General features: G+C 34.3%; 1 protein-coding gene across 1 annotated transcript in view; it reads right to left on the reverse strand.

Annotated features, from left to right (window-relative positions):
• Window positions 1-13646, reverse strand: part of ELP4 (elongator acetyltransferase complex subunit 4) — a gene marked incomplete at both ends in the record, with an annotated part of 43959 nt that overhangs the window by 8022 nt on the left and 22291 nt on the right. The window contains one exon of the mRNA XM_009876986.1: window positions 10993-11181. Coding sequence (XP_009875288.1) covers window positions 10993-11181 — 189 coding nt within the window. The remainder of the gene's footprint in view (window positions 1-10992; window positions 11182-13646) is intronic.

Below are 13646 nucleotides of genomic sequence, written 5' to 3' on the forward strand. Positions count from 1 at the left end.
GGCAGCTAGGAGAGGTATTGTTTTAAATTACACTAAAAAATAATAATTAAAAAACCCCACCATCCCAGTCCTGGAAAGTTTTCAGTCTTGCTAGGTGTACTGCAGTTTTTCTAAATTAGTTAAGCCAATATGTAATTATTCTAACAACATGGTAGCAATGCAGGCTGGATTGGGCATCCATTCTATACCTTAGTTTGTGCTCAGTGTCTTAGTCAGACATTTTCTTTTAAGTGCACACTTGCAATATCTGTGCTCAACTTTCAAAAGCATGTCTCAAGAAAATCCAGGTACCTACATTTATGTATGTAAATGGGAACTATATATATGTGTTTAACCAGCTTTTGGGAAGGGCAATTATGGAAAAAGATTGCTTTGTCCTACTACTTTATTTGCAGAATCTACACCGCTTTGAGTAATTATTTGTGTGTTTAAAAATACTTATTTACAGATAAAGTAGTTCAAAACGTATCATTTTTGGTGTTCAAGTATAAAGCACAGTATTCTACCAACACAAATATATGTATAGCCTGTGTGCTCAAACTTACATACTGAACCTAATACTGCATGTTTCTACTGGGCTGAGTTCTTAACATACCACAATTTTATCATTACTACTATTAATGTACTCAATATTGGTTCTTCAGATCCTGTATTAGGAAAAAAAAAATCTGTCTTTTCTACTCTGCTCTAACTTCTAGTTCTCTTCTGATTTCCTGTCAAAATTCTTCAACCACCAGAGGTATGTCCTTCCATTTTCTTTATAGGTTTCTCAAGAGATTGAAAACCTCCCAAAATTTACATAATAAAAATGTTTAAAGTTTCAGTTCTTGTGCTGCATGAAGTAAAGTCAAACAGAAAATTTTTTTAGAAGTGGTTCAACTTTTCTACATAGTACATATAAACAATCTCAAAACTTAAAAGAAAAATAAGAGACTTATGTTAAAGATTTACAGCACGATACAATTAGCACCTGTATAAATACATTCAATTCTTGAATCACATGGGCTTTGTATATTCGCATTTGTATTCCAATCAATGTATCAGTATAATTTTAATACTGATTTACATATTGAATTGAAAATAAAGTATTTTAAGACTATGTCTCATTTTCTACAAGACATATATTTGACTCCCGTACCTTTACATTCTGGTAATCTAATCCCATCACTGATTTTATTTTAAAAAATTTAATTAAGAGTTAATATATTGAATCATAAATTTGAGTTTCATTACCTAAAATACTACTTACAAACAACGGCTAGCGCTGGGATAAACTCGTTTTAAACATGAGTTGCATATATTCTGTATGACAGCACAGAATTTAAAGATGAATTCAGATACTGCCCTGAGCAAAGGTAAAACTGTAATTGTGATCAACAACTTGTGTGGTTACCAACAGGTGACTCCACTTATCTCCACAGTTAATTTAAAAGAAGGTCTCCATAATAAACAGCAAGCAAGCAAACTCATGTGAAGTAATAAGAACCTTGTGAATTTAAAGCAAATTTTGGTGCGTGAATTTTCAAAAAAAGCTGAAAAATTGGTTGTGCCTTTTTTGGTTTCTGTTATGGTCTATCATAAAGCTGAAGTATGCTTGGTACTATAATGTAGGCAGCCACATTGGTCTGTAATGAAACACAGGCTGGATATTCAATATATGAAATAATTCTCAACATTTTTTGAGAGATTATCACACAATGATACAGGAATGACTTCCCAATATACAAATATTTACCGCTTGCTGTTACTATTTAATCTCCAAAGAATTTTACATTGAAAGGATAAAATATTAAGAAACATGGCTTAAATATTTATCAGCATTTGTTAATAGTAACTGCTCAGAAAAATCACAGAATTACCCATATTTTGGTAAAAGAAATTAGGTATTAGGCTCTTGTACAGGTTTTATTAAGATATACAGATTGTGCACTTACTCATTATTCACAAATCCCCAAAAGATTAATAATTGCTCTGTCAAAAAGTATTATGTCAGTAATTAACAAAGACTGTAAAGTATAAAATTCTATACTTATTCTAATGGCAAGTTGATTGGCACTGCTGTCAGTGCCTGAACACACCAAATCTTCTAAACTTTGAATTTTGGCTCCAAAATGAGTGTTCTTTGAAGAACCTTACTGATGATAATAGAACATAAGTATAAATATCTGTTCATATGGCTGAAATCATAGAAGTATTGATTTTGGTTGATTTGTTTCCACATACATGGTATTACATTAGCTAATTTCACACAATTGATTTGAATAATTTTATACAAGTTATAGAAGTAAAGAAAGGACATGCAGCAAAGACATGAGTGGGTAATTAGATGCAACATACTCATAAAAATGGGAAGGGAGCAACAAAGCATCTGTTGGCCAATATGTTACAAGATACAGTAATTCCAAATTTTTGTTGTTCTCTTAAAGTTGCTTTTAATAATGTTTTCCTGATAGTCTATATAACCTCGAGTCTTTCAACTATGAAACTAGTTAGAACTAGGATATTTGTTTCTTAAAAACTCAAAATATATGAGCCATGGTTTCCTTATCCTACACCTAAAACACTGTCACGGCTACAGAAACTCTGCAATGTTACTATCAAACGTATCAGATGGAGGCGTATGACACAGTATCCAGCTAAAAAATTCTGGATAAATTTCAGGAAAAATAATCAGACAGGAAAGAAAAACTAACTATCACAAACTAAAAAAAAAAAAATCTTTGGATTTTCACCAATGATAGATAGTCTAGATTGCCTATTACTTGAGCTATAAAAGAATCTAATGCCAGCAAACCTTGGCACCCTACAAAATCAAAAACACGTCTGTTTTGCCACTGGAAGGAAGACCTAAAGGCCAACCGTGAAATGAGAGATGACTCGATGTAGATAAAACAAGCAAGTCAGTAACAGTTGCTGCTGTGGCCTACAAAAACAAAACTGGGAACAAAGACCGTGCAGTTTTAATCAAACTTTTCACCCATTGATCTCAAAATGCTTTACAGGAGATGGGTAAGTGCTGCATTCCTCATTTACAAGTCATGTAACAAGCACAAAGATGTCACGTGAGTTGTCCACAGTTAGAAGCCACTCAACAGCGAGCTGGGAACCAAACTTTCCTTGAAGTACTGTCTACCCTGTTTCACTTGAGGCTTGGCTTAGGAGGCTCCATGGCTTTGGGGCTACTGGGAAAATATTTGGTGGTATCAGGAGGATGGTGTGGGAGTCAAAAGCCCAGAAAGCCGGGTGCTTAAAATCCCATTATCTGGCTCAAAGAGACAACAGATGTACAGGGTATTAAAGGGTGACACTTTTTGAGCTGAATCCCTGTTCAGTGCTTTTCCTTTCTGATTACTTCCTTAGTGTTCAGTAGCTGAAAGCCCAGGCTGCATGTGACCATGAATGTTCTGAGGTGCAAGGCTCTTGCATGTGTCATGCTGCAGTGGGTAGATGAAATAAGGCTGATCGAGCCCTTCTGCAGTGAAGGGTGAGGAGCTGGGAAGAAATAAGTACAAAATCTGGGCTGAGGCGAGCCCAGCGTCTCCTCTGAACAGTATCTGGGCCTTATTAATGAGATTATCTCATTGCTATATAAGCATATACAAAAAAATGGTATGTTATTACTTGTCTGTGATTATTACAAAATCAAAACGACCATTTGAACAGACTTGTTTACAAAATAAAACACATATTCGATGCAACAAGGTGGTCATAGTGTACCATAAAATGCAGATGTAAAAGTGGACTGAAAGAATAAGAGTCATATTATAAAAGAGCCATATACAAAAGTATTGAAATGAATGCGTTTAAGACTTAACAAAATCCTATGACTCCATTGGGAATTATTCATTGTAAGTCCTTTTTGTTGCCATTTTGCTTGAAAAAAATGTCGTTGCAGTTTGCTTACCAATTCAGAAAGGCTAACTACTGCTGCAACTTTAATTCTTTAAACAGTGAATCACATTTTCTTCACATATGACCAAAAAGATCCTCCATTGCTACTGCAATTAACAGCACAAAAACATCAAAAGGAACATCTAACTGATGTTGGTAATCAAGTGGTAAGATTCTGAAATATAAAATAATTAAAAAAAATAATTCCTTATTCAGTATAAAATTATAAGCTGTCATCAGGAACAGGCTGGCAAAGCTAGGTCCAGATGGGAAACTGGCTGGGCAGTAAGAAGAGGTAGGGTGGAAATGATGGGTAGGCTGGAAACGATGGGAACCTAAGGAAAGACATGACTGCTCCCTCTGCTGGCAAGGTTCTCACCTGCTTTAATTTTTAACTAATGAGTAGGCATTTCTTTAATTATTTAGGATCTAGCCAATAAATAATGCAGAATGTTCCTTCCTCAGTCTGTTGCTGTGTGTTTGCACATTTTTGAACTTATGGTGCCCTATTTCACTAGAATAATTTGCCACAGAATTAAGGCTCAGATGGATATCTAATGGTAGAGTTGCTGGCTTTATACTTTAATTGTTCAGAAAATGAAAGGCAAGATTATGCTATTTAACCTTCAAAATATTATAGTGCGCAATGTATACAAATTTAATATTAAATTTATACATTTCATAATACTACAACAAATTGTTCATCGTATCGTATTATAACAGGAACCTGTTTTATGTAGCAGTACGATACCATAAAATGAAACATTCTGCAACACAAACGTACTAAACTGTACCTCGTACCAAAAAAGTGTCATTCTCTCAAGAGCAAAATTCATGACCAGAGAGTTCAGCAATAATGTTTGTATTAAAACGTAATTAAAAAATGAAGATAAGTCACTCATTACGTGATTTGTGATATAAATTAATAGCTGCGGTAAGAACATTTAGAAAAAATCTGTTCTAGGATTTTGGCCTACAACCAGAAGCTCCCAGAACAGGAGGGATCAGCTTTTTTTGCCCACTGTTCTCATCTGAATCCTGGCTGAAAAGCTACTCCAGCTCCCAGCTTTCCAGAAGGCTCCATCCCAGGAATCCTCGCCTGCCATTTGGTTTGCTGATTTTAATCTCACAGGACTTTCTTACAGTGGCTCCACTATGCTGAACTGGCACTTGCTCCTAGAAGTGAGTTATTATTAAACTTGTAGGTCAATTGTGGCACTAACAACTCTTTGGAAGCTTTCAGCCACGGTGTACAATTTGCTGGTCTAATTAAATATTAATTCTAAGTGTTACATTCTGTGGCTAAGAGCTTTTATTTTCCATCATCAGTCTGGAAGAGAAAGAGGTTACAAGGCTAATTTAATCTTTTTTTTCCCTAGCATTAAAGCTTAACTACACAGGCACAAAAACATCATTAAAGATGCAGTATTCCTTTTTATTATGATTATATTGTAATTAATAGAGCAGGTCTAAACAAGAAGACATAAAATTAGATTCTGAAATTTCAAGGTTTTTAAAAAACACCAAAAGTTCATATAAAAATATTTCTAAGCAAACACTGCACAGAAATTCAATATTCAGTTATTTGAAAAGAATTCAAGATGGGAAATACATATGCAATAATTTAAACGGAAAACAGTTTCACACAAAATTATTGTTCTTTGTTCCAAAATACAACAGACAACAGAAATTTAATGCTAGATTCACAGAGCATTTTTTTTCAGGAATTTGTACTTCTGAAATAATACTGTTCTTTTCACATAAGTAGAAAAACAATACTACCTTCCACTTGCTAACAGAAAAGCAGGTAACTCCCTTGTTCTGCATTATTTAAAGTCATTCTTCTAATCTTTACTTATCAGTGTCCAAATGGGCTCAATACATGAGCCTCTTCCCTTCTGCTTCCATAACAGTTGTGTCCATGTCTGGACACTGGGCATTATATTAACTACTTAGTCCAGTAGCCAAAAGATTCCATATGCTTGAACAGATGACTATCTCCATACTGTGATGGGATATTTAACTATTTAGGTCTAATACCACAGCTGAAAGATTCAGTCCTAAGCCTTACCTCATTTTTTAAAGTTTTCATAGACATATCTTCAGATAATATACACATAAAATGTAAAATAAAATTGTTAAGTTGCATGTACTCAATAACTTTTAAAGTTTAACATACACATTTTGGAAAAGTGATTTATTTTTGATTTTTAAAAGACGGTGTTGATGAGATGGTGATAAGGATGTGTATATAGTGTCCTAAAAAGCAAGATTTATTAAAATGAGAAGGCTGTTTTTAATATGCAATGTGAATTTTCATCATTATGTTCCTCACAATAAAGCCAGCTAAAAGACAACTAACATGTGGGCAAGTAACTCCCCAATATAGAAAAATTTAAAGACCATCTTCATAGCTTCTATTTTCCAGAGAATTCTGAAAGTTTGCTTAACTATGATACAGAAAGTCCATGACACTTGATCTCAATACAAATTTGTGTGCAGTGGCTACCTCATCAAATATATTGAAGGTTATTGAGCATTTTACACTTGTGAACTCTCAGAAGGTAAGAGTTCTAAGGCAGGCAATCACTCTTGGCTCTTGTCATAGGAATAAAGATTCAAACTGTGAGAAATTCACAAGCTATAGGAGTTTACATCTTATAATCCTATATTAGCAATGGATTTTAAAGCACTATTGCTTGACTTCGAGTTTAGCTGCTAAATTACTCAGTGTGAGCACAAAAGGCTATGGATGTGAAAAGGTTTGTTTCTGAATTTTTCTACACTGAAACACACAGTAAGTTATGCACTTCAGTGAATTCGAAGCATCAAAACATTAATATTGTAGGAAATTAATTTTTTAACATACTGGATGAAATAATGAAAATACCTTGCTAAACAGAACTTCAGGCTCTGAGGACAGGTTCTGTAGAAAGACTTATTCATAGTGACTTTTCATTAGTCAATTAATTTCCCTTGGTACATGCTGACTAATATGGTTGTTAGTCCTTACCAGTAATACAGATTCCAGTTCAAAATAAAGCACGGCTTTAATAAAAGCATTACATTTCCTTTCAGGGAAAATAACCATTTACTAAAAAAATATTACTTAAGTGATACAAAATTGGGAAGAACAGGAACAGAATTACAAACACGATTTAGTATTTTGGGGAAAGATGTTTATCTAGTAATTAAAGAAAGAGAAGAAAATATAATGGTAAAATATTTTCAATTCTAGTTCAGAGCTTTCACAAGTATAAAACAGTGATGTTGAAGTCCTTTTAAGTCACACTGTAGCAAAAAAGCGCATTTTTTTAAAATTAGCTACTAAATCACAGAGATTATCAACATACGGAAAAAGGGTCCTTACTTGTTTTTATAACATTGGCTCAATTTGGGAAGTGTAACAACAAATCAAATCCCTCTGCAGTCTGCTCTCCTTGATCAATGCTAGGATTTAAAAGTAGAAGTGGTTTTCCCTTTTAAAAAAGCATCATCTGATTTTATAGGCACAATGCATTTTCCAGAAGCAGCACAAAGACTTGAAAAATAACCTTCCATCAACTATTTTAATCATACTTGTAAGTATCTCAATATTTATTACCTGACAGACAGTGTAAGATAAGAGTATGTTCAATCGGTAGAAAATATCAATCAAGTAAAACTTGTCACACATCAACTGACTAAAATTCATAACTGGATAAGTTTTTAGTGTCATTTTCCTGAAACTCTCTTCCAGAATAATGTATTCCTATTTTTGTGGTTGAGAGCAGAGATTTTTCTTTTTTCTTGGTGAACTGTTTGTACTAGAAGTTTCACCTATAAAACACAAAGAACCTGTGTTCTTTAGTGGACTACATTTTCTTTAAATTATTCTGAAAAAAAAAAATCCGTACACAATCAGTTTTCTTGTAAATTTGTGTCTTTTACCAAAATATAGCCTTACAGGAGACTGTGAAGACATTCAGTGTCCCATCAAACTGGGTGAATGAGCATCATCTTTGGATAAATGCAATTCAGAGTTATTAAATCCAGGACAATGAATAGCTGGCATAATGAAAGAACCACATTGGTGGATGTGTACCACAGAGGAAAAAGCATCAAGAAGAAAATCACTGCTTAATGTTCAGTAGTCATCAAAGAGATAGAGCAGACATTAGAATGCAGGAGAAGTGGACAAATAATAATAGCATTGTTGTGTTACATTACTGTAACAAAGTAAAATATGATTAAAAGAAAAGTGACTGTTGAAAAGCAGATTAAGGAGGCAGCATGAGAAAAAATACAAACCAATCAGAATACAGAAAAGCTAAAATTGGGAGCCTCGTCTTATTGCCTCATCAGCCAAGGACAAAGATACAGTTTATGAAAAGTAAAAGCAAAATTAAACTCTGAAAAAGAAAGAAATCAGATAGATTGAATTTGTGGAACTCCCTGTCACGGTAAAGCGTGCAAAGTACGGCAAAATATACAAAAGAAAACAATTTCAAACTACATGTGTATATATATATTACAACATATATACATGCATTATTCATGTGCTATATTAAAAAAAAAAAGTAAGTAGTGTGTTTTGGAAAGACATTGTCCCTGTTGAAAATCATTACTACCAATTTTAGGTAGGTTTATTTCTTCTTCACTGGTGCTAGGAGCTGACAGATACAAGATATGTTATGAATCACTACTAAAAAAAATACCTATTTTTTCAAGACGAAGCAGGTAAAAATGAAACCATTTTTCTGTACATTTTATGCAGACAAAATCTTGATTAAAATGCGATTTTGAACTTATATTTACCTTCATGGAAATTATTCATGTGAAGAATTAGGTGTGGACCACCTAATATATACAGTTGAGAGGCAAAGGACAACACAGAAAAGACAGGAACACAGGTTGGGGAATAAATGTGGAATTCACTACATCTTCAGGAAAACAGTGTTCATTTACTGTGCCTTCAGTGTACTGACTTGAAGATTCAACAGGGAAAGCAAATGCTAGAACTCGCTCTGACCAGATTAAATCCATATACAGAAATGCATTTGGGGGAAAAAAAAAATTCCTCCCTTATTCTCTTGGAAAGAAAAGACATTTTCTTTACTTTTTTAATCCAGCACAAAACCTCAGCAACAGAATGGCGAGGAGCTGGCTTGTGAGAACGTGAGCAGCTGCTGTTATTATAACTAAAGGTCTGTCTCCGGCTTGAGCCGGAGAGACCACATGTTCGGCTGTCCTCTCATCTTGCCATCCTCACCAATTAACTATTAACACGGAGGCTGTACACATGCTCTCAGGGGCTCTTTAACAGGCTTCTCGGAGAGTGGAACAACTACACAGCAGGGCTCTGGGAACTGAGTAATGTGGGCTATAAGGAACCGTCAGCAGCTTTGCTCCTCCTAATGACACTTTTCTCTGTAGTTAACTGCTTAAAGGATACACGAAGTTCAGCGATTCCAAAAAAAATATGATGTTCTCATCTGTTCTAAGGCTGCTAAGCAAAGATTCTGGAAATAACGTTTGTTTGTTCTAAACAAATATACTAGTACTAACTATAAATATACTAGTACTTACTATAAATATACCAGTACTTACTATAAATACTAAAGTTGATGTTCTCATTTGTTGTAAGGCTGCTAAGCAAAGATTCTGGAAATAATGTTTGTTCTAAATAAATATACTAGTACTTACTATAAATATACTAGTACTTACTGTAAAGCAATTCTGTTAAAACTAAAAAACCAGTTATTTAAGAAGTGATATATAATTTCAATCCTAACTCCACAGGAACTAATTTATATGGACTTTGTAAACACAAAATGAAAATCAACTTCCCAGGTAAGGTTGCAACGAAACTTTGTCCTTCGGTTTGCTTCTTAAAGGCGCTTCTGGACTTCTCTGAACTATCATAACCTTTTATTGACATAATATATATAAAAAAAGAGTACGCTGAGACTGATTGTATGTCCCAGTTATGGACAGGTAATTCCAGTGTGTAAAAGGAAGGATGTTACTTTTACATTCACAAATTCTATTAATTGAATTAAATTTTACTCTCAGTCTTTTTAGATGCAGACTGCCATCCAATATTTTAAAATAGCTAAGTAAGGAGACAGAGGTTTGCACTGCAAGAGGAGTATTCATATACTTTTGATTACACTGGTAAAACTCAAAAAACAAGTTTCTTTATTTTGAAGCAGCAAGTGCATCAGTTATCTATATAAATAAAATTTGGAGGCATTGAAACACCTTTGCACAATACAATACATAAGTGAGAGTCATGTACTTACCTAAGATAGGATATAATCTAATGATAAGCTCATCTCCCATGATGACGTTTTATCTTGTATTTTTTTACTACAATCAAATCAAATTAATATCGAAAATTATAGGTTCTCTGTTCATTGTGAACAATAGTTTTGGTTTTGTAAGTTACATTACCACTTGCAGAGAAAAGATTATCTACATTTTTCCTTTTGCTAAAAAAAGTTTGTTTCCAAAAGACACATTCAATTCTCAGGAAAAAAAGGTGTTGTTAGCAGCTTCTGATTTTGCAGCTGGGACAATTATTCTGATAACATAACTCGTTTGGTCCTGGTTCCAGTACAAGGGGACATTAGAATTAAAGAGCAAACCTGTATCTTTCAACTTCTGGCTTTAAAAAAAAATAAAGCACACATCATAATGGGCATGATGGATGAAGACAGCGGATTGAAATGTCTTGTACTGAAACTCTAACCAGCATTCTGCAGGTAGCAGAAAAGCTCACAGGGATATTTAAAAAAAAGATTAAAAAAGATTGCTAGCAGGATTCTCTTTACTTTTTTAAATTTTCTGGAATTTTGACAGTTTCTCAAAAGAAAACTAAGACCCACCTAAGGCACACCTGTATCTAATAGGTTTTACACTCAAGTCAGTGTAAATTTTGCAGCATGACTGTCCCACAAAAGTATAGAAACACTACTGTGAAGTTATGTTCTCATTTTGCCCTTTGAACAAAAAAAGTTTTCAAAGTGCCCAAAATTGCATTTATTTTCTTATCATAAACTTTAAATTTCTGCTAACTGATGTATCAGCTATGAAATATAGCAAAGACAGCATTCCTACCTGGATAAGGTGAGCAGGCACTGTGATAATGCAGGCTGACAAAGACTTTCTGAGGAGGCCACGAAGAACATACAGAAATTTTGTAAGGCTATGAACATCTTCAGGAGTATCATTGCTACAAATGTCATCACCCCACAACAAGGAACCCAGACTCTGAATTCCTATCCGCAAAATATTCTTTTGTTTTTTCTATTGGGAAAAAAAAAAAAAGGTGCTCGTTAGTTTTTAAACATTAAGAGGAAAATGTTGTGTAATGTATTTAAAAAACACTATTTATAGAATTCATATCCATATAATTACATAATTTATGTAATCACAGCTTAATTTCAGACAATCTTATAAAAAATTACAAATGAAACGGCCTTTTTCACTGACTCTCATGCTACATCAGATAAGCAAGTATAAGTGTAAGAGACAGCACAGAAATACCAAAAACGTTTTAACCAGCTAAATCTAAGTATATTCTGACACAAATCCCAAAAATCCTATGATTTTTCATGTCCTTTCACTTCTCCATCACTGCCTCAAAAAAATGCAAAAGAATCTTTTCTCCCAGTTGGAAAGGTCTGAGAGTAATCAAACACAACTTTTCCCTCTATTTTCAACTTTCTGCTGTGTTACTTTCATAACCTGATTACCCTTGGCTTCAGCTTCATTTTTTCTGCTACTTCTAAATGAACAATGTCGGTTGGCTGCCTCGGCAACACGTGGCTCTTCCACTGTTTTATTAGTCTCTGCAAGTCTCTAAACTCCTCTCAACTCCTTCCACCTAAGGAAGGACATCAACAGATCATCTCTTATGGACTACACCTTTCCTGAAGTCCTTGACATGAGTGTTTCCCTTGACATGAGTGTTTCTGGATCTGCTTTAGTGAGCTACTGGGTACCAGAATCTAGGCTGCTTTGACATGCAAAATCCTGAACAGCCTCATATGTTACCTCCCTAAAGATTGTCTGCTGCCCTGCAGGACTCTGGCAGAAGAGCACTCAGCAGAGGCAGCAGCTAAGATAAAGCCCCTTTTCTGAAGGGGCAGATGATGAAGCCAGAGTTGTAATTTGTTTATGCAAAGTAAAAAGTCATCTCCTGTGATGACAAATCTCATTTCTGTTTATTTGATGTGATCTTTCTTGGTGATCTTTCAAAAGGGTTTTTGGTATATCTGCTATCAACCAGGGAGAGACAATAAGCACTCTTGTTGAAAGACTTCCTGTACATGGTGAGCAAGGATACATTTCTGCAGTTCAGGGTTCATACTTAAAGGCCAGCTTTTTCCAAAATACATACGTATATGTAAAGGATTAGTTTAGATAACTAAAAGCTTTTAGAAACTTGTTGTTAGAGCAAACTGCTCTGATCAATTATAGATACTCATTTCCACCAGCTGGAACGAACAGCAACTACCAAGCACAAAACATTGCACAGCCTCTCTGGAAATCCAGAGGAAAGGTTTTGACAAGACAAGAGGCTACTTTTAAAAATACTTCCTTCTCCACCTTGGGTAGACAGAGCCCGAGCTGTGACACACAGTCATACCACATGGCTCTGCATTTCTCCAGCTCTCACGGCTTACACAGCAAGCTGATCTGTCAATTCGCTTACAATCTTGGTGAAAGCGATATGTTTTAAATCTGGTGGATTCTCTAGTCTCAGGCTTTGCAAGCTTTACTTAAGTAGTATTAATTTTTTACTCTACCATGTGAAGAACAGGATAGTTCAACACAGTGCGACTTCTCTCTTTGGTATTTGCTAGGCTCAGATGTTCAGAGTTTTAAAAGGAATAGGAAAACCAGAAGCTAGTCTAATATTCTTTAGGGACTTCTAATCAGAGCTGATTCATGCATTTCTTGATGTGCATTTAAGCAATAGTACAAAATCAGGCATTTAAGAAAACAATTTTATTCAGATATAATGGATATTGACTGTGCGAAGAAATTGTTCAGTTATTTCAAAATTTCAGAGCAAATATACATAAAACTTACAGAATCGTTTTTAATGAGAAGAATTTTTTTGTTATGAAGAATATTCATATGAAGACCATGCATACAAACACAGATAAAACTGCATCAGAGTATTAGTTTTCTTATTGGATAAAGGATAACAGATGCTTGCCTCACAATATTAAATTACAAGAATCATAAAAGATAAATCTATTCCAACACCAGATAATATCAGACATATTTATTTCAGTAATAGAATTTCTAACCCACAACGCTCTGACAAGCGGCTTTTTTTATATTTCATTTATGGAATAAGTCTAATATTCTATAAAAAGCCTGCAGTAAAGAGTAGGATAACATTTTTTTTTTTTTTTAGCTATATCACTAGATCATTTATATTCTCCTTAGTTTGGAATTTCATGTAGTTTTTGCAACAATGTTTGCTTCGGCAGCAAGAATTCTGATTTTGACTATTAAAAAGGCCCAACTCCAAACAAACAAAAAACCAATCCTTCCCAACTTTGTTGCCCTTTGTTGCACCAAACTTGAGCTCCAAAGTACACCAAAGAAATAAGGAAATATAGTGACCTACAAAAGTTCTGTTATCAATCGTGAAAACCCCCAAATATTCTGAAACAACTAAGTGCTATTGTATGTGACTTAAAACCACGCTCAGTTTATAAAGGATTCCTACTCAATGATCATCAGCAAAGAGT

This window comes from Apaloderma vittatum, unplaced genomic scaffold, assembly GCF_000703405.1.
Source record: "Apaloderma vittatum isolate BGI_N311 unplaced genomic scaffold, ASM70340v1 scaffold38159, whole genome shotgun sequence".
Classification (NCBI taxonomy): Eukaryota; Metazoa; Chordata; class Aves; order Trogoniformes; family Trogonidae; genus Apaloderma; species Apaloderma vittatum.